Below are 18,695 nucleotides of genomic sequence, written 5' to 3' on the forward strand. Positions count from 1 at the left end.
ATGAGCGTACGAGGACCAGACATTTTGCGCAGATCTGTTGCGCTGCTCGCGCCAGTGTTCCTCCCGCGCGACGCCCCGCCGCTGCGTAACGCTGTTGGAGAATGAAGCTATTGTACGGGACACACTCCGAGGAGGAAGAGCTGAGTCGGGCTGCTCGGGCCATGAAGGACGGAGGTAAATAGAGACGGCAGCAACACACAGGAAGTCTGAAGTGTTTCTTGGACGTCGGAGCATTGGATGCGTCAACTTTTCGGCGTGAAAGACAGAGAAAAAGCAAGACAAAGACGAAGGACCAGTGGGATCAGCTGTAAGTGGGGAGATCAACACGCTACACGTCTACCTGCGTGCTTTTAATGTGCATGCTTTGGGAAATGGCTCGTCACTAAATCCACTGGCTAGCTGGTCAACATTGGTCCAGACGTATCTCAATAGGTATTCGCTGTCTGATTTGTCTTTCTTCTTGTTAACTATTGTATCCACCTGACTAGCACAAGAAGCACGTAAGCTAACGAGGCTACTAGACATACGATGGCATGCATCCACCGCTAGCAAGGAGAGGTGAAGCCTCGTCTGCTGTGTGCTGTGTGTATAAACAAAGCAGACCCGCGCGATCGTACACCATTGATGTATTTTGATGTGCTGTTTGCATGCAGTCGTAGGACAAAAACTGCTCATATTTTGCTCATATTTTCCTTTACATTATTGACATGCTTGGCCATGCTTCATGCGTGCAGAGTGTGCACCTTCAAACACAGCTGCACGCTTGATATTCCGATTTGTACTGCACAATAGGAATTAGATTTAGGTGAATGACATTGTCTGGAGTTGAATGTAAACAGGTGTCAATGTGATAATCGGCGGACCATCTGTGGTACTGTGTGTATTAATATCTATATAATCCTCTTATTGTAATCATACAGCAGCTGTCTGTGTCTCTGAAAGTCCTAAATCTATAGCCAAGTCATCGAGGTGTATGTCTGGGTCACTGCAGACACCTACTGTGGGTGCTGTGTGTTAAAGTTGGTTTAACTTCAGCTCGTAACAGAAAGTGGATACCGAGGACATTGGACAACTGATGTCATGGTCCATTATATACAAATTATCATTGTAGTCTGATGGGCCGGTTGGATAAGTTGAATAACCGACAGTGCATAACATTTGGCCCACGGCTTACCTTGGGGCTAGTGTAGATGTATAGGCTCAAAGGTCGATATTTCAGGGGCAGGTTACTACAGATAATATTGTATCAAAACAATACTACGGAATACAAGTGAGTCAAGGAGGTATGCTAAACCCAAACATTCTGTCCATGCATGTTTATTTTCAAAATTGTATTTGATTGTACATAGGAATACTGTAGGCCTACTTCAAAAAAGAAGTGATATTTTAGTGCAAATATTTGTTTGTGTTATTTGTAGACGTTAGGGTGTGTGTGTCTACATATACTGCCTTGACTGAACACAGTGTTTGAGGGCAACATGACCGATGGAGCTTCAATGTTTATATGTATATCTGAGTTCACGGATTCTTACAACCCCAATGGCCAGTTGAAGCTTTCCACAAAATAATGATTTTATACATTTATTCTGCAACTTTGTTTTCTGGCATTCATCCCTTTAAACTGGTTTAAAATGTTCGAAAAAACGACAGATTTAATAATTGTTTGCTGCTAGTTGCCATAAATTTATTTATCTACTGAACATAGTTTCATAGTAGACGGAATTTATCGGATTAAATTACACTTTGTTTTTGGTTTGATGGAGTTTAGTTTACTTGCATTGTGTCCTGCATCCTTATGCATGTATTGGTGAATCATTGTTTCTGTCAAATACACATGTAGTAATATTATTTTGAGAATATTTTGGGGATGTCAAAGGAGTAGAATCAAATTAAAGTAGTGACTAAATACATTTTCTTCCCTTACCTTATAGGTGGAACTGATTGAGTTTGCCTCATCCTTGTGTTGCCATGGCGATGCGGGAGCTGGTGGAGCCGGAATGCGGGGGAGCCAATCCCCTGATGAAGTTGACCAGTCACATGACCCAGGAAGGGGCTGCATGGAGACACCGGTCGACACCCACAGTAAGCAGGGAATACATGAATATATATAGCACGCTTAAAATACACTGTTGAGCCCCCTTCCTTTTAATACTGAACTGAAGAGTTTTATATGTTAAATTAAATAGTTGTTTAATCTTATTGCTAAAGGCTGAATTGTCTTGACCATTAATTTTCTTGCTCTACACCAGGGATGTCAAATTCAAACTTACTAAACTAACCATGTGTATATAATCAGGGGCCAGACATTAATTGCAGTGATTATTTTTTGATTAAAAAAATATATAAATAGGATAGTAACCATTAAATAAACAATTATTCATGCATGAAAAACTACAATATTTCAACCATGCATGCATGGTTCACATATTGTAGTTTTTCAATGTTTGAGGGTAACTCTACCAGCAAAAATGATTAATAAAGCAGAACAGTATTTATTTATTTATCATTATTGTAGGATCAATAGGTCTAATTAGTGAAGCTCCACTTTGACGCTTCGTTTTCCCTTCGACGCATACCTCATCCAATATCCACAAAAATAATCCACGAACCACGACGTGAAGTTTTAAAGGTTTACTTGTCAAACGCAAAATCAAAAATCCTTTTCCACAAGATGAGGTTATGATTAGAGGTAAGAGATAGAGAGAGAGGTCAAAAAACTGTGTGGCTCCACGCTTGTTATTTCTGACTGTCTGTCACAAGTAGTTAACACAATAAAGTTCCTCTCACACTTCAAAATAAAGTAACTAAATGTGCGCATACACCAAAAATAATGCAAGTCAATTTCAAAATAAAATTTGATATATTCGAAATGACCACACCTGACTATTATAACTTAAACTTAAATAAAGCAAATAGGCATTTAGGCTCCTACAATTATATTTATGGCACAGTTAAACAAAACGCATTTGGATCACAGTGCTTTTGTCTTTTAGAGAACAAAATATAAGGTCATGATTTTCAGCAAAAGTGTTTAAAAAAGCTAATTAATCAATGCAGCAAGTCGTATCTCAAATTGCATGGCTGACTTTGGTCGCTTGAAAGGGCTCAACAATAGATGACGGCAAACCTAACCAAAACTCTGACCAGACACTCTGCACCTTGAGATGATCTCGTCTACTCTAGGCCTAATGTCCTTTGCTATGGCTTCTTTCAATACCGAGGCGAGGTGCTGGTGTGTGAGGAGGGATCTGTGGGATGTTCAGTTCCATAAGAGAGGACACCTGTTCGCAGGAGAAGGTGCTTCTGAACACAGGATGCGGGCAGCATGAAGGCCGAGCTGTGGCAATGATTTGGGAACTAGAGGTGCAAATTCAGCAGCCCCAATGGACTGGGGCTGACTACCGTAACATTGCCATTCAATGAGTTCCTACTGCAAGTGCTGCAGTGTCAACATCAATTGAAAATGGATTGGCGAATTGAGATTTAGATTGAATTTCTGTGGTTCAAAATCAGCGAATCTCCTGCTGATTCCGCTCTGAGTGCGTTCCGTTGGTCATCATAAACTTTGGTCAGATTGGCATGGTGATTTTGTCATTTTGTTGACTGACTGGCAAGTAGGAAAGCGAGACAAGTTTCCTTGGCGCATCTAGCCCTTCCAGAGATGCAGTTTGATTTGAGATCCCTTGACTGAGTCTCATATTTCAGTGATCAGCTGTTTTCGACCCTGCAGTTTGACATTCAGGGCATTGCGGTGCTCCATTACATCACACCTAAACACCGGGTCACTCAGCCACTTTCCGTCCTCAAGCTTAGGGAGGACCTTTGGTTTGATTTCCATGAAACAATCTATCTCAATGCGGGTTTCATAAAATCTTTGCAATACTTTCCCCAGACTCAACTAGCCTGTGTGGTGCCCGTGTAGTATAGCACATCCTCGTGCCATGCCACATGGTATGTTATGACTGTTACGACATGTCCCATAGCCAACGCCTTTCCACAGAGGGCTCCCTGGTGGATGATACAGTGGTAGGCTGTCATGTTCTCTTTCGTGTGCCTAATCTTCTCTTGAACCGACCAAACCACGGACGTCCCCCCGCACAGCGCAGGTGCACCATCCGTTGTCAGACCAATACGTTTATTCCACTGCAGTTAGGTTTCATTTATGCACCACTCCACCCCATCCAAAAGTTCCTCAGTGATGGAAAACTGAGCATCCACCGCCCGGATGAATTGGAAAGGCAGGACAGTGTCTGTTTGTACTCTCATCAAGGTTATTCAAGGGAGGCTTATCTTCACAAAGGCCTGCTTTTTGTCAGGGAATACAACATCACGTACCGTTTCAATTCCATCTTAAATAAACTCTCCCTTTGTGAACACTCTTGCTATGTCCTCCGCTATTATGAAGCTTGCCTTCGCAGCTCCCTCACCCTGACTCAGGGTCCCTGAGTAAACATGTTTTGCTGTTGTTGAAGGTTGCATTTTACTTATTTTACTTTGTGCAGCCGCTGATCCATGTCCATGTTGCGATAATGCTCATGGTTAGTTTTGAAATGCCTCCGAAGTTTAAACTCTTTGAAAACCGCCAATGACTCTTGACAAAAGACACACATGCTTTTGTTTCAATTCCCAGACTAATTATTCTATTTCCCATCTTTCTTGAAATAGTCAATATTAATTATCCACTTTTTCTTTTTTTGGCCATTGTTAGTGCTAGCTACCTTTGGAAAGGCAGACAGCATGTAGGTTGTTGGTATTGTTTAGGTAGCCTAGTCTGCCTTTATTTATGCTCTGGTAAAAGCGTGAGAGTGGAGCGTTTCAGTGTTGAATTGACTGATGTGAATTTAAAGACCCGTGACAGGGCCACCCTCGGTGGATCAGTCAATGTATTGGGCTGATTAAAGGCAATTGAGGGTTGTGATATTGACATGTGTGCTCAACACTGCTTTAGCCCTCACAATCCATCTCTGGGCCCAGGAATGAATCCATGTCATGTTCACTTGCTGCAACCTTCTCAACAGGGCTTCAATAGCTCTCTTGCTCTAAGATGATAACTTTAAATATAATTTTAAGACCTTCAGACATGATCTTACTTGATAACTCATTTCCATGTATAGCGGTTTACATACCACTAAATTAATTAGGTTATTGGGTAATGGAAATAATCGAATCAATTAGTTTCCCATAGTAACCTTGGGTAACCATCGTGACTACCGGTTGAAGAAGGACCAGAAGAGACTCCCTGGTAACATATATAGGACCATACATTTATAACAGCATCTTAAAGAAATGCATATCCATTTAGCTATAGAAAATGTGAATGTTGCCTGTTGATGTAGGCTGCTCGACCAAAACATTATAACAGGGATTGGGCAGATGTCAGTCCACAAATCAATCACTATTAACACTATAATGATCGTCTCCTCCTCGTCTCTCAGATTCCCCCAACACCCATCGAAATCGCCACTGAAGAAGAGGTCAGTGCACTAGAGTCCCTTTACTTCATTGATGAGATTAATTAAATCATCCTAATGCATTGACGGTCACCAATTTATACCCAAGCAATCATGTCACATTCAAGGGTTGTTTTATTTTTTCCTCCAGCTGGTGAATGAGTTCATGCAGGCCCCACCAAGGCCTCCCCAGACCTTTGACATGGGCCAGTTGCTGGAGGAGATGCAGCAGATAGACCAGCAGAGCTACCGACAGGCTCCACAGAGAGGTAATGCTGATGGCTTCTTTATCCGAGCCCTTGTCTGACTTTGGTGAACCGAACCAGCCCCAGTTCAGTTTTTAAGCCCTTCTCCCTAATACCCATTATTCCTGCCATTTAATTTTGGATTCTAAGTAAAGTGTACAAGCTCCCTGTTAATCCATGAGGCTAAAAGACTACGCTTTATTTGGCAATTTGTATTTGAGATTAAGTTTTGTTTGTTTTAGTTTATTTCAAGCAGGAGTAAAATTGTAGTCTATATTTTTTCCTGCTTGAGTATAAAGAAACAACATGGATTTTTTCAAGTATGACCATAGCCCTAATGAGTGATTAGTCTTCTATTAGTCTTCTTTTCCCATTTCATGGTCAATCTGTGTTTACCTTTTTATTAAGTTTCTCATTCCAAAACTGTATACAAGGGGCTTAACCTGTACTGGTCTGCACCCCTCCGAGAGGTACTTCAACGTGGCTGTCATCATACGTTGCAGCTCCTGGGGTAGCAGCGTTGGCCCTGTCTGGTGACTGGGCGTCCGAGTTCCTGTCAGGCGGTGACTCCGCCTCCGCGGCCTCAGGGATGGCCGTGCTCGGTGACGCGGCAGACGCTGACTGGACCAGAGAGTTCATCGCCGAAGCCGCAGGTAGCCTTGTGTTCATTACACTATTATAGTGTATTTTCCCCCAAAAACGTCCCTTTTTGTCATTCCCTGATGGTATTCCCACCTGGGACTGCACGCAAATGTCTCCATGAATGAGGACTGCTTGCGGTCCGGGGCGGTCGGGCAGATACACATCGGACCAGGACACGAGCGCTCTAAAAATAGTGCTACTGATTTCATGCTGATGGACTTTGGGTCCAAAGAGTTCTCAGGAATTTTTACACATGTACGTCAGAGCCAAGCTGACCCGGTGACAGCCTCTCTTTGAGCGTGTGTTTTGGATTCATGGCGAGACGTGGACTACAGTCTGTCTTTTGACTGCAGATCCCGGGCGCTGGGCAGAGGAGTACCTGGAGCAGTCGGAGGAGAAGCTGTGGCTGGGAGACCTTGGAGACAAGGACCATGCGTGGTGAGGAGAGCAGCGTGGGGGTTCAGCCGGAGATACAGTACTGTAGTGTGGGCTTCATTATGGGTACAGAGCAGCCTGCCTCTACATGTGTTTGTTATGAGGTGTTTTCAGCCCTTTCTCTAGAGAGTCTGGGCTTCTGCAGGTAAGCAGTTGATTTGATGCCTGGCCTTGACAGACAACACATCCATTCACTCAGATTAACGAAACGCCCCCGAAAGAGCCAGCACATCAACGCAGTGTTTCAGATTATGGTCGGAAGAATGACGAACACGGCCCACGTCTCTCCATCTGAGGAACATACAACTGTGCGCATTTATGTCTGTGTTTAATTGCTGTTCTGCTAAACCGGATGCTATGGCTGCATCAATAGGAAAGCCTTATACGAGCTGACGCTGGATAAGGAAACGCTCTCTGCAGCAGTACTTCCCAATCCTTTCCAAACCTTTGCGCCTCTTTTTACAGTGATTCATTCTCCGATCCACCGTGTCCTAGGTACCGAACCATGTGTAATGCCACTGTCCACGTCCATGATCACCCTGATCTGATACCAGCTTCGTTGTCTCGTTAGATAAAGGGCTGCAGCAAATAAGCTATATATGAATTGTATCTGGGGCGGAATCTAATGTTTTGTGACATGTTTTAGAATGAAATGTGTGCATGTGGTTGAAAGATAAGGCTCATCAGGCAATTATTAAATGAGCGGAGTCGGCAAGCCACCTTGCCTGATGTCTCTCTTGCATCATCATCTAAAAATCCACCTCCTATAAAAACGGTGGCCTGGGTCTGTCTGTCAGCTGGACAGACAAGAGAGCTTTACAATGAAATAATAATTTCCCTACCAGGGCTCGCTCTTTTCAGGCAATGTGCAGAGTGCTTATCTGAGGTAAAAGCAGAGAGATATGACGAGGATGTCGCATCAAAGATTTGACCCTGAGAGTGGTGTCAGGGAGTTGATGCTTTCAGGGATAGAGAATACATTTTTGAGCCTATGACGCAATTGATATCCCTGTTGAATAATAGTCTAACAGGAGTTATGCCCGAATACCTTTTTCAGAAGCATCAGTCAATACACAACATTTGATTCTTGAAGCCACATTTTCATTTTCTTTATGTCAACAATGTATGCGTTGAGCTCAGTTAAGAAGAAGTGTACCGAACAAAGGAGTATGAAAATGTATGTTTGACCATTTACCCCTTTTGTCTCCTCATCTGATAGGGCGAAAGAGTACCAACCAGGAGAAGAGTTGAAGCAAACAGCCAATGAGCTCGTCTCAAAGGTTGACGACCCCAAGTTGCAGAACACAGAGGTAAGCTGTGGGCACTCTGTGTACATAGAGCCACACCATTGTTTACTTTTTACTTTCACGTGTCTTTTGTTATTTGACATAACCGTCTCCATAATCCTTACTTGTTTGTCGTAAACAGGTCCGGAAATCTCTGTGCTTTTTGTACCGTTTTCCCTCCTGAGATATATTCTCAGACAAGCCTCTGGTTTGGTTACATGTGGATTAAAAGGAGTGTGAACACGCTTGATGAACACAATGTAAAAACCAGTCGTGGTGTCTCAGAAGAACAGACCTTTGGTGCTGGGAAACGGTCGACCATTCTGATGTGGGTTGTCTGTCTGTTTCCGTTGTTGTCGTTGTGTAGTTCCTGCGGTTCATTAGGCAGATTGGCGAGGGCAGTGTGACTGTGGAGAACAAAGCAGACAAACAGCACACAGATAAAGCTCAGGCCAAGGAGGCTCAGCACTGGGCCTCCAACCTCAACCAGGTACGGCCCCAGTCCCCCTGAGCACGGGCGGGATGGATTCCACTGGGGATGCACCAAACAAGGCCTATTTTCTGCTCTCACTTTTCTTGCAACCATCGCCCTGTGAGTTGTCGACTCCCTGCTCGACATAAGAGTGTCATGTTATCTGCCAACGTAACTCCGAAGCAGCAGCTGTTTTCTCTTCTTCGTAATATGAATCTCTTAATGCAAACACACAGTTGTTACACACACGATTACACACGTGTAAACGTCTTTGTTATTGGATAATATAGTATTCACTTGGTTTGAAGCAATGCTTTTTTACATTTATTTGGTTTTTATACGTTTAAACGTACATATGATCAAGGAACCGTTTGACAAAATTCAGTTTTTTTTATTCAAGAAGAGAAAAAGATTTCAAGCTAAAAGCTTCTCTTTTGAACTGTCACATCTACTCTTCCCCCTCCTTGTCGACCCGCCTTGTTTGACCCTTTGCGCTTACCATTCCCTCAATTAACATCAACAACAACAACCGCCTATGACCCGCTCCAACACCAAAACCTTCCTGCCCGCTCCAACAACCCTTCCTTATAACCTCCCCTACCTGCCGTCTCTCCTCACTGCTCCTTACCGCCATCCTAGTTCTTGAAGGAGAGTGGGGGAGGCAGTCTTCCCATGGAGACCCCGGAGTGGAGTGAGAAGACTGAGAAAGCTAAGGCTAAACAGGCCCAGCACTGGGCCAAGGTCGTCAGGCAGGTATGGCCGATGGCGGGCGTGGCCATGCCATGCAGGGCGGCTTTGCAACCAGTGGTTGCGATGGCCTTGTGATATCAGAGGATGTTTACTTCTTCAGCTGCAGCTATGGTCATGTTGTCGTGACCTGTGTGGGAGTTTGTATTTTCAATACAAAAAACCCAAACGTAAGGAAAAGGCATTCAGCATTGAAGTGTGCTGCTGATTGGGTAACCATCTTAAAGATAAGATACAGGAACTGTAAGGTGGCTGGCCTTTGCACTTCACCGCACATGTTGGACTAACAGTGTTCACTTCATCTGCTTTCTATTTTTGCCTGGTTTTCTTTCTTCTTCTTCTTCCTCTTCTTCTTCTTCTTCTTCTTCTTCTTCTTCTTCTCCTTCTTCTTCCCTTTCATTCCAGCCACTTCCTATCTATTTGCTCTCTCATTTCACTGTGAAGTCGTGCTGAAATACAGTTCATAATATCAAGTGAAAGATGGGCTCCAGCCAACCGCCCCTATCTCTCTGTCCCGTCTTAGGTGTCGGCTGAGGCCTGGGTGGATGAGTTTGCTACGTCGGGGCCAGATTTCCAGCAGGCTAAAGCTGCGGTAGAGGTAAGAGGAGACTCGAGAACAAGGGGGAAAAACACAAACTCTAATGGGAAAGCTGTATTGATTTTCAGGGCATCCGTTGCTTCAAGGTTGGACAATTAGGCACTTTGTTACTGAGTTGTAGTTTTAGATTTCGCACTTTGTCTTCTTGGCAGTTTTGGGGGAGGTGATGTATTTAATTGATTGTAAAGCGTAGCGGTGTTGGATGCTATATGGGGGACACAAAAGAGATCATCATCTCAAATATCTGTGACTGTAAACGGATATTGTTGCAGATTTAGGTCAGTAATATAAGATAAAACAAGAATGAATTCTACAGAATGCAGTTTCAAAGTATACACAGCGAATCCTGTCTGCTGAAACGGGGGCATGTAGAAGCAGCCATTGAATAAAGTTTCAAATTTCGAATGAATACTGTAACACCGCCGTGGACGAGTCATGGACCAGTTTGGTGTTGTCTCATCAGAGCGACGTGGACTTCTGGGAGAAGCTGCAGCAGGAGTGGGAGGAGATGGCGAAGAGGGATGCAGAGAGCCACCCCTGGTTGTCTGACTTCGACCAGCTCCTCAGCACCAGCTATGACAAGGTAGGAGAGCTAACTCACTGTGTATTGTTTTAAATGTCTTCTAGAACCACTGTTTTGGGAACTTTAGATTTCACCTTTATACTTTCATCCCAGTGTGCCATCCAACACACGGTATGACAAGCGACAATGTGTCAAGAACACTTGTTGCCTTGGAGAGGAGATTGTCACGTTGCCTTCCCTTGGCTGTTCCAGGGTTACCAGTTTGAGGAGGACAACCCCTACCTGAGCCACCAGGACCCCCTCTCAGAGGGGCTGAAGAGGATGGAGGCAGGGGACATCCCTGGGGCCGTGCGCTTGTTTGAAAGCGCTGTGCAGAAGGAACCAGAGAACCAGCTGGTGAGACTCTAGATGGCGCTGTGGGACTCTTTACTTTATGACTTCCTAAAACAATCTGGATTATTGATTAAATAATCACGTGAAATGAGAAATGAATTGAATTGAATTTAACCACTTGTAGTATGTCATATGTCATTTGATTTGAGGGAAGTACAATGTTCAAGTGTAATTGTCTGCTTCAGGCGTGGCAATTTCTGGGAACCTGTCAGGCTGAGAACGAGCAAGAATTTGCTGCCATCAGTGCCCTCCGCAGGTATGGAGTCAGAATGACAACAACATAAAATAGTGTTCTGGATATATATATTTTTATTTACTTTATTCATAGAAGTTTTTTCATGCTGTTTCAATAGTATTGTATTCATATGTTATCATGGAATTCTTCACTTACTTAGAAGAACTTACTTGTGGCCCTGTCTGATGTCTGTCAAGTATTCTACATGAATACTCTCTGAAACGTGTGTTAACCTGTACTTTGCTCTCTTATGACAAGGTCTTTCTATCCTCTCCTCCGCCAGATGCATAGAGCTGAAGAACGACAACCTGACCGCTCTCATGGCTCTGGCCGTCAGCTTCACCAACGAGTCACTGCACAGGCAGGCCTGTGAGAGCCTCCGTGATTGGCTGAGACACAACCCAAAGTACCGCTCTGTGCAGGAGCAGAGCGAGCGGGAGCAGGGGGAGAGGGACGGGGCCCAGGAGCAGGAGATGCGGAGAGAGAGGTTCGGCTCCCTGCTGCCCGAGTGAGTACCGCTGGGTTGGATCCAGTCTTGACACGGCCCACACCTGCCAACCAAACCATTGTTTTGATGGGCAATGCAAAGCCAACACCAACACACATCAACTGGTCGAGTGGGAAAGCAAACATGGAAGCCATGGAAGGGGGGTTGGATTCCTACATGCTAAGAAGGATGGCAATCATGGTATTGTAAGACGCTTTGGATAAAGTGGTGGTTGAGGGGGTTGACTCCTGGGCCAAAGATTGTGGGTTGGAACCGCAGTCTACCTTTAGGCATCCATAACCAGATGCAAATCCACCTACCTTCTCAGACACAGTTCTGAAAAAGTTGCCTGGGCTTAATAAATAATTAGTATATAAATATATTGTATGGAACTAAATAGTATGTAACTGATCAAAGCTGCCACCAAAAGGAATGTTAACCGGTGCCTTTGGTCCTTCCCCCAGGTCCCTGTTCACGGAGGTCCAGTCCATGTTCCTCCGAGCTGCTAACGCCGACCCGGCGCGGGTGGACCCCCAGCTGCAGTGTGGCCTGGGGGTCCTCTTCAACCTGAGTGGAGAGTACGACAAGGCTGTGGACTGCTTCACCGCCGCCCTCTCCGTCACACCCCAGGTCCGAGCCTATCACAGTATAGGATTCATTGATTTATGAACATGTTCACACCCATGGTCCAAAATGAACACCTGCCATTAGCTCACGGTGGGCCTATTGAACAACCAGGGTTGCATAGTAAAACAATTGGCCAGTAGCAGCTTGGCCCTAGATTATTTTTCTCCAGTAGGTGGAGAGACTGCATTGTTCATTAATTTCGGACCCCAGGGTTCCTAACAGCTGTCAATAGGCGTGGCGCAGCGCAATTTGAGTCGACATGAACCAATGATTGACTATTTCTGAAGCTCTTCCCCCTCCACTAAGCTTTTGTGGGAAGCCCTGGACCCTGTACAGACCCAAATCCTTCCAGTAAAGTCAGCTCCAAAACGAGAGATAAATGAACAGCGAGACCCTATTCAATATTATTTATTGTTATTTTATTGCTCTGTGCAAGTCACTAAGGGATCCAATGTTTTTAATTGGAGAAGTGACAGAAGATGGGCACACTGTGACCCTATTAATTTTCAGATGGGTGTCGTGGCCCCACCCCTAAACCCCCCCGATTCTCTAATCTAGCTCCCTGCCTTCTCAAACAAACCGTCTGTTTGACTCTCTTTCTCATTCGTCTGATGCCTCTGGTGCTCCAGGACTACCTGCTCTGGAACAAGCTGGGCGCCACGCTGGCCAACAGCAGCCGCTCAGAGGAGGCCGTGGCCGCCTACAGGACGGCCCTGGAACTGCAGCCTGGGTTTATCCGCAGCCGTTACAACCTGGGAATCAGCTGTGTCAACTTAGGGGCACACAGGTGAGCTTGACGAGGCGTGTTCACATTTGGGAACTCAAAAACATAACAAAAGAGTATGGTATTTAATATTGCATTGTTTGAGAAAACAAACAACCTGACCGTTGACACTTCCATCGCCCTCCACAGGGAGGCGGTGGAGCACTTCCTGGAGGCTCTGTCACTGCAGCGCCAGGCGTCGTCGGGGGCAGCGGGGGCGGGCGCCACGCCGCGGCCCGTGGGCTCGGCGGCCAGCGTGATGTCGGACAACATCTGGTCCACGCTGCGCATGGCGCTGAGCATGATGGGGGAGAGCGGGCTGTACTCGGCCGCAGACAACAGGGACTTGGACACGCTGCTGGCCCACTTCTGCCAGCGGGAGGGGGAGGGCGGGGGGCCCGAATGAGGCCGGGCCGGGGCGGGGGGGGGCAGGATCGGGCTTATAGAGTGCGAGTGTATTTTGTATGGAGAGCGATGTCATGCGGAGGTGGTGGACGAAGAGTGATGGAGAAGAGTGCTGGTCAAGGGCGGGTGGTGAAGGATGAGGAGAACTGGTGTCCCTACGTCAACAACAGGTGGAGGAGAAGGTGAAGATGGAGTACTTGCCTAAGGTGTGTCCTCCACCTCCCAGAGACTTCAGAACGACACGGTGACACGATAGGACTAGGCAGAACCTCCAGTATTGTAATTGTTCTCGACCTCCATCGAGGCTTGCAACCAGCAGCTGAGACTCTCCGGGCCTTTTCATTTTTATTTTCACAAACCATATTGTGTAGTTCCACAGGAGACGCTTGTTCATCCCCCAGTCACACTGATCGGAAATATATTTCATTAATGAAACTGAATGCCCATACATTATCAATTGGTCTAAAAAAATGAATGTGTGTGCCTGTTTGTGTGTGTGCGTGTGTGTGTTCTTGGTGACTGCTAAATTAAGTTATCTGTACCCATCCGTAAATCTGTTTGGTACTCCATTTCTGGGATCCTCCGAACATCAAATGAAAGGTGTTTTAGGTGCTCAGCGCAAGACTGCGTTGGTCGAGCAGGCACATTTGTTTGGAAGGGCTGGAATCTTTTTTTTTTTTCAAAAATGAAGGAAGGAAAACAAGGAAGAGACTAACCATCAAGATGATCATTGTAGTAAATGCCCATGTGTGGGTGGGTGGAGCTCCCATTTGAAAACATGTCATTTGCCTCTTTCTCAGTGTTCTTGTAAAGCAATTTCGCTTCTGGTAAAATAATTGCTTAATGCCACATTGTGTATTGTATCATAATTATTGCACTATTATTGATTTTGAAACGATTTACCCTGACTGTAATGTTTAATATGCAGCAATAAAGCTTAGATTTCATGTTTTGTTTGTATTACTTTCTCCCCTATGTTATGCTTACCTTCCACTAAATTGTTAGTTTATGTTTATTACATGTATGTGTGTATGTATGTATGTATGTATGTATGTATGTATGTATGTATGTATGTATGTATGTATGTATGTATGTATGTATGTATGTATGTATGTATGTATGTATGTATGTATGTATGTATATCCCTTTTGCTTTTGATATTTGTTGACTATTGCCCGGCTGCTGTGCTATGCCTGCCTTCTTTCAGTGTCATATATGTGGCAGTTGATTTCAAATATGTTATCATTTGGACGCCCCGCCCACATCTTCGCGGTGTTGGTGCTGTTGGCCAATCCGTGTGAGGAGACGGTTTCCTGGGAAGCTGACTGGTTGGTTTGAAAAATAGCAACCACGCTTACCTCGATTTAAAGTTTTAAAGCACATCAGAGGGGTAGTGTACCCAGTTTGTATTTCATCTGCTCATAGGACTACGTATCTCTGCTAAGGTAAGCAAGCACTCTGGTATGGTTTATTTGGAAAGTTTTCCTTTTAGTTATGCTGAAACATTGTTGGTTAATAATACGCAATTAACGTTAAGATTAAAACAACGTTTAGTTACTTTCAATAACGAATACAAAGCAAACTACTTGTTGGCTAGCATGCTAACAGTATTGCTGGCAGTGATCATTGAAACATGTTTTCGTTAAAGACACGGTAACGTTATTTCAGCATAACTTGCAAGTAACACTAAGTTTACATTTGTAACTTGCCCATTACAGCAAGAATCATCAGATCGGCATAATGGGATCCAGCGAAAGTAAATTGTCAGTCGCTTCAACGCCAAAACCCGAACCAGAAGCTCACAGATGCATCCAAACGCTAAGACATAGCGAGGTCATGGATCCTCGGTCTCCGTCCACACGTATCGACCGCACACCTATCCAGGTAACGATACCCCGATAGTTTGATTCATTACTGCCTGCTTTCTGACTGGATGAGTCTAAGTGTTGACAACGTAAATGCAATGATGTTTTTTGTGAATTGGTCGAAGCATATAAAATACGTTTGTACTACTTTTTAGGTGACTGGGCCTTTTTCCAAAACATCTGTGGAGGAGAACAATGAGTGTCCACAGCAGTCGTTCGACCCCAGGTCCCCTACTATTGGCGTTGTCCGCACTCCTGCTAGAAATGGTATGAGAGGTAACTACAAATTTAAGCACATGCCTTGAGTTCACTATTTAAACATTTTTAAATATCATGGGAAACCTCATTCAAACATTTATTCTCTGCAGAAACCGTCGGCTCCTTTGCTCGTCGCCTGGGCATGCTTTTCCACAGTGAGGTCTCAGACCAAGTCCCACAGGGGAGTTTCCTACCTCCCTGCATCAACATGGAAGAAGAGGAGGAGGTTGTTATGGAAGGAGAGGGTGTTGTGGGGTACGAACAGAGCTCCGGTGAACCTCTCCTCTCTCGCCAGCCCTCAAAAATCTTGACCGCCATGGCCGAGCATTCCACTCTCCTCACCACCCCAGTGCTGCCTGTCGACTGTGTGGGTTCCTCCAGTCCCTTTGTCATCCTGGAGAAGGCAGAGGAGGCCCACATGAACACGGAGGACCTGAGTGTGGAGGAGGCGGAGGAGGCCAAGGAGTCTCCCCTTCACAAGAGGCTGAGCATGAGTCTGATCACGTGCCATGAGGGAGCCTTGCCGGCTCAGATCTTCACCGAGGTCCAGGTCCACGTCAGCCCCACCTCGCCTCTAGCCAACGCCACCACCGACGGAACACCCACCTCAGAGGAGCACATCCGCTCCTCCGTGGTCCCTGCCGTTACCATCGACGCTGAAGCCCCGCCCTGCCCCGCCCAGGTTTCCAGCCTTGAAGTGGCAATTGCGGACGACGCCCCTGTCGCACCGACGTCCCCAGAGCGACCCAAAGAGGCGGTGCAGGCGCCTGCAGGAGAGCAACCGTCGACGGACGCAACACAGTGTGCCGCCGCTACCCTCTCACTACCAGTGACGTCGTGCCCGGCCCCGAGCCGTGATCAGCCGCGGCCCTCCACCGGGATCCAGTGCCCCACCTTTGACCCCAGGAGCCCCAGTCAGGTGGTGTTCAAGCCCCAGTGGTTGGGGAAGGGCTTCGGCACCGCAGGCCTCAGAGCCAGGGGAGTTAGGGCGTCAAAGGGGGGCTCCTCGCCCCTGGCGGTCCGCGTGACAGTCAATAACGTCAACAACGAGAACAAGGGAAAGTCCACCAAAACTAAGCAGAAAGGTGTGTGTATAAAAGAGTCTTCTTTCCCTTTTTAATGTTGTGTATTTTTATTTTATTTTTTTTATATAAAAAAACGGCACATGAAAACCATGACAAATTAAGGATTGCATCTTGGTTGTTCCTGATGTGACTTACAGACTTGTCTAAAATGTAATGCGCTTTGTTTCAGATGTTAAGAGATTAGTTCTTGCTCAGGGATCCCAATGTCTTTAAAGTTGAGGACTTTTAGAGTTCCTTTTTTTCAGACCATGTGGGAGGGGCCTGTGTCTCCTCCCCAAATTCTAGACCGTTGACTGACTCAGCCTAGAAAAACATTAATCATTACCCATACCTCTGGCATTAACTCGGTTGTGGGCAAGGAATGAGGCTAAACTGTGCACAATGTAACTCCTTATGTTTCATTCCCCCCATCTTAATTTCAGCCAATGGACTTTCTGAGGGCCGCTCTCCATTGCAGGTGCTTAAGAACAACTCTCCCCGGGACAAGCAGTCTCAGGTGAATCATCCACGCAGTTCTTTGAAAATGACCATGGTTTCCTCTAATTGACACTTTCTGCAATAAGTAAAGTGATAAATCTGTGAATTGGCGATTGCCAGTCTTACCAAGATTCAGTGGTTTAATTCCAGCTGGTCTTTGTTAACCCATCTTTCGTCATTTCATTTCACTCATTTCAGATGAGGCTGAAGGCGTCCACGCCAGAAAGACAGAGGCCTGGTCAGGTGGAGCGACAGGCCCTGACCGTAGCTCTGGATCAGGAGAACCGATGATGAGGAACACCCATCTAAAGCTTTTTGTGTTGTACAAACAATCTTTTAAGTGTTCACTGTCAAAGTTTATTGTTTTTGTTTTTTCAACCTCTGCTTTACCTATCAGTCCATGTTTTGCATCCTTTTTGTAAATAAATAAATGTATCTGCTTTTATTTTTGTGCCTTTTCTCAGTCACACGTGATTTTAAACGGACCCTCTCTATATGCCTTGGAATGTACCGCCATGTGTTATCGCTGTCACACAAATGAAATGCTAAACAAACTTGTATGTATGGCTAATTGCTATAGGCCCAAACACATGTTTGTTTTCTAAACTGGTTCAGGCTTAGATGATTGTGTCTGATGAGCTAGTGCAAACTAAACTATTTGATCTAATCCTGGAACTGGTTTGGATTAGCAAATTGTTGCTATGAACTACAATTACTGCTTTTAAAACCCCTAGTTGGCTTTTTAGTTGTGTGAAATAATTGAAGACTCCTCTGTGATGCAGAATTCCACATTTATTAGAAATGATTCAGAAAGGTACTATGGCATTGCCAAGCACAGCATGTATCCAGTGTGGACGAAAGGCAGTCCAAATCCTAGTGAGACCTGGTGCTCTATTGAAACCAATGCAGTTATGTAAATTCTGGAGGGTTTTAAAAGGGAAACGAAAGCATACAGATTATGATGTTAATTTGCATATTGTAGCCATTATCATACACGTACGCACGCACGGACACTGGTACACCCGATGTCCTCTGATAAATCTAAAAAGATAGGTCATTTTTCTTTTGTAAGTGCTCAGCGAGGCATGCGTTTTCATTGGATAATCCGTTCTGAATCCGACGGCTGACTCAAAGCACTTCTCATGACTAGCTAGTGGCGGAATAGGGCAAAAAACATCACTCCCTCAAGTAAACATCGTCTATCAAACACACACACATACAAAAACAACTCATTGACACAAATGTAGACGGACTCACTAATCCATTCTATGAGGGTATTTAGAAAATGGAAAGAAAAAATATAGGATAAGGAACCAGGCTCAAGGAAATAACTACCGTACTCAAAACAGTTTGAGACAAAAACGCAACTGCTCAAAAATGATTAGTTATTTTAACTTATTGTATGATATAGACTATGCTTATACCCTGCATGGCCTACATAAGTCGTACTGGGACATGTGTCATGTGTCTATCTCACTCAATTACTACTTTTTCCATTTGGCAACTGGTGATAGGTGGTCCTTCCAATGACAGCAAGAAATGTGCATATGGTTATCAATTTGAATCTTGAGTATACACCACTATTGATTAGACCCCAGCACTACCCACCCACCCCACCCCACCTCCAAGCCTATAACTTGACAGAAACCAAAAGTGGGAGAGATCAAAGTTATTTAAGAGCATAAACTCATTCCCTCTACTC

At 45.0% G+C, this 18,695-nt stretch overlaps 2 protein-coding genes across 4 annotated transcripts; both read left to right on the forward strand.

Annotated features, from left to right (window-relative positions):
- Nucleotides 1-132: 132 nt before the first annotated feature.
- Nucleotides 133-13,309, forward strand: pex5 (peroxisomal biogenesis factor 5; the record flags this gene model as incomplete). Of its 2 annotated transcripts, none has more annotated exons than XM_079743193.1 (16): nt 133-307; nt 1,932-2,082; nt 5,436-5,474; nt 5,602-5,719; nt 6,199-6,348; nt 6,691-6,775; nt 7,992-8,082; nt 8,426-8,548; nt 9,801-9,875; nt 10,339-10,458; nt 10,651-10,794; nt 10,977-11,047; nt 11,310-11,534; nt 11,978-12,143; nt 12,770-12,927; nt 13,054-13,309. In XM_079743193.1, the coding sequence occupies exons 2-16, from the start codon at nt 1,969-1,971 to the stop codon at nt 13,307-13,309; spliced, it is 1,935 nt and encodes a 644-aa protein (XP_079599319.1). In that variant the 5' UTR covers nt 133-307; nt 1,932-1,968. The 2 variants fall into 2 exon arrangements, with proteins under 2 accessions (XP_079599319.1, XP_079599320.1); XM_079743194.1 differs by lacking the exon at nt 133-307 and adding an exon at nt 334-432.
- Nucleotides 13,310-14,666: 1,357 nt separating this feature from the next.
- cdca3 (cell division cycle associated 3) lies at nt 14,667-17,432 on the forward strand. 2 transcript variants are annotated; one of them, XM_079736301.1, is made up of 6 exons: nt 14,667-14,753; nt 15,027-15,192; nt 15,329-15,449; nt 15,542-16,516; nt 16,939-17,012; nt 17,192-17,432. In XM_079736301.1, exons 2-6 carry the CDS (start codon nt 15,049-15,051, stop codon nt 17,282-17,284), a joined length of 1,407 nt encoding a protein of 468 aa, XP_079592427.1. In that variant the 5' UTR covers nt 14,667-14,753; nt 15,027-15,048; the 3' UTR covers nt 17,285-17,432. The 2 variants fall into 2 exon arrangements, with proteins under 2 accessions (XP_079592427.1, XP_079592428.1); XM_079736302.1 differs by having other exon boundaries at nt 15,329-15,440.
- Nucleotides 17,433-18,695: the final 1,263 nt, after the last annotated feature.

The sequence above is a fragment of the Pollachius pollachius genome (genome assembly GCF_949987615.1).
Source record: "Pollachius pollachius genome assembly, chromosome: 1".
Taxonomy (NCBI): Eukaryota; Metazoa; Chordata; class Actinopteri; order Gadiformes; family Gadidae; genus Pollachius; species Pollachius pollachius.

Excerpts from the sequence above, each read along its gene's own strand:
- cdca3 (XM_079736301.1), top strand. The coding sequence starts at position 15,049 with ATGGGATCCAGCGAAAGTAAATTGTCAGTCGCTTCAACGCCAAAACCC. Across the intron at positions 15,450-15,541 it reads TGCTAGAAATGGTATGAGAG|AAACCGTCGGCTCCTTTGCT; the intron begins GTAACTACAAAT and ends TATTCTCTGCAG. Across the intron at positions 16,517-16,938 it reads CACCAAAACTAAGCAGAAAG|CCAATGGACTTTCTGAGGGC; the intron begins GTGTGTGTATAA and ends TCTTAATTTCAG.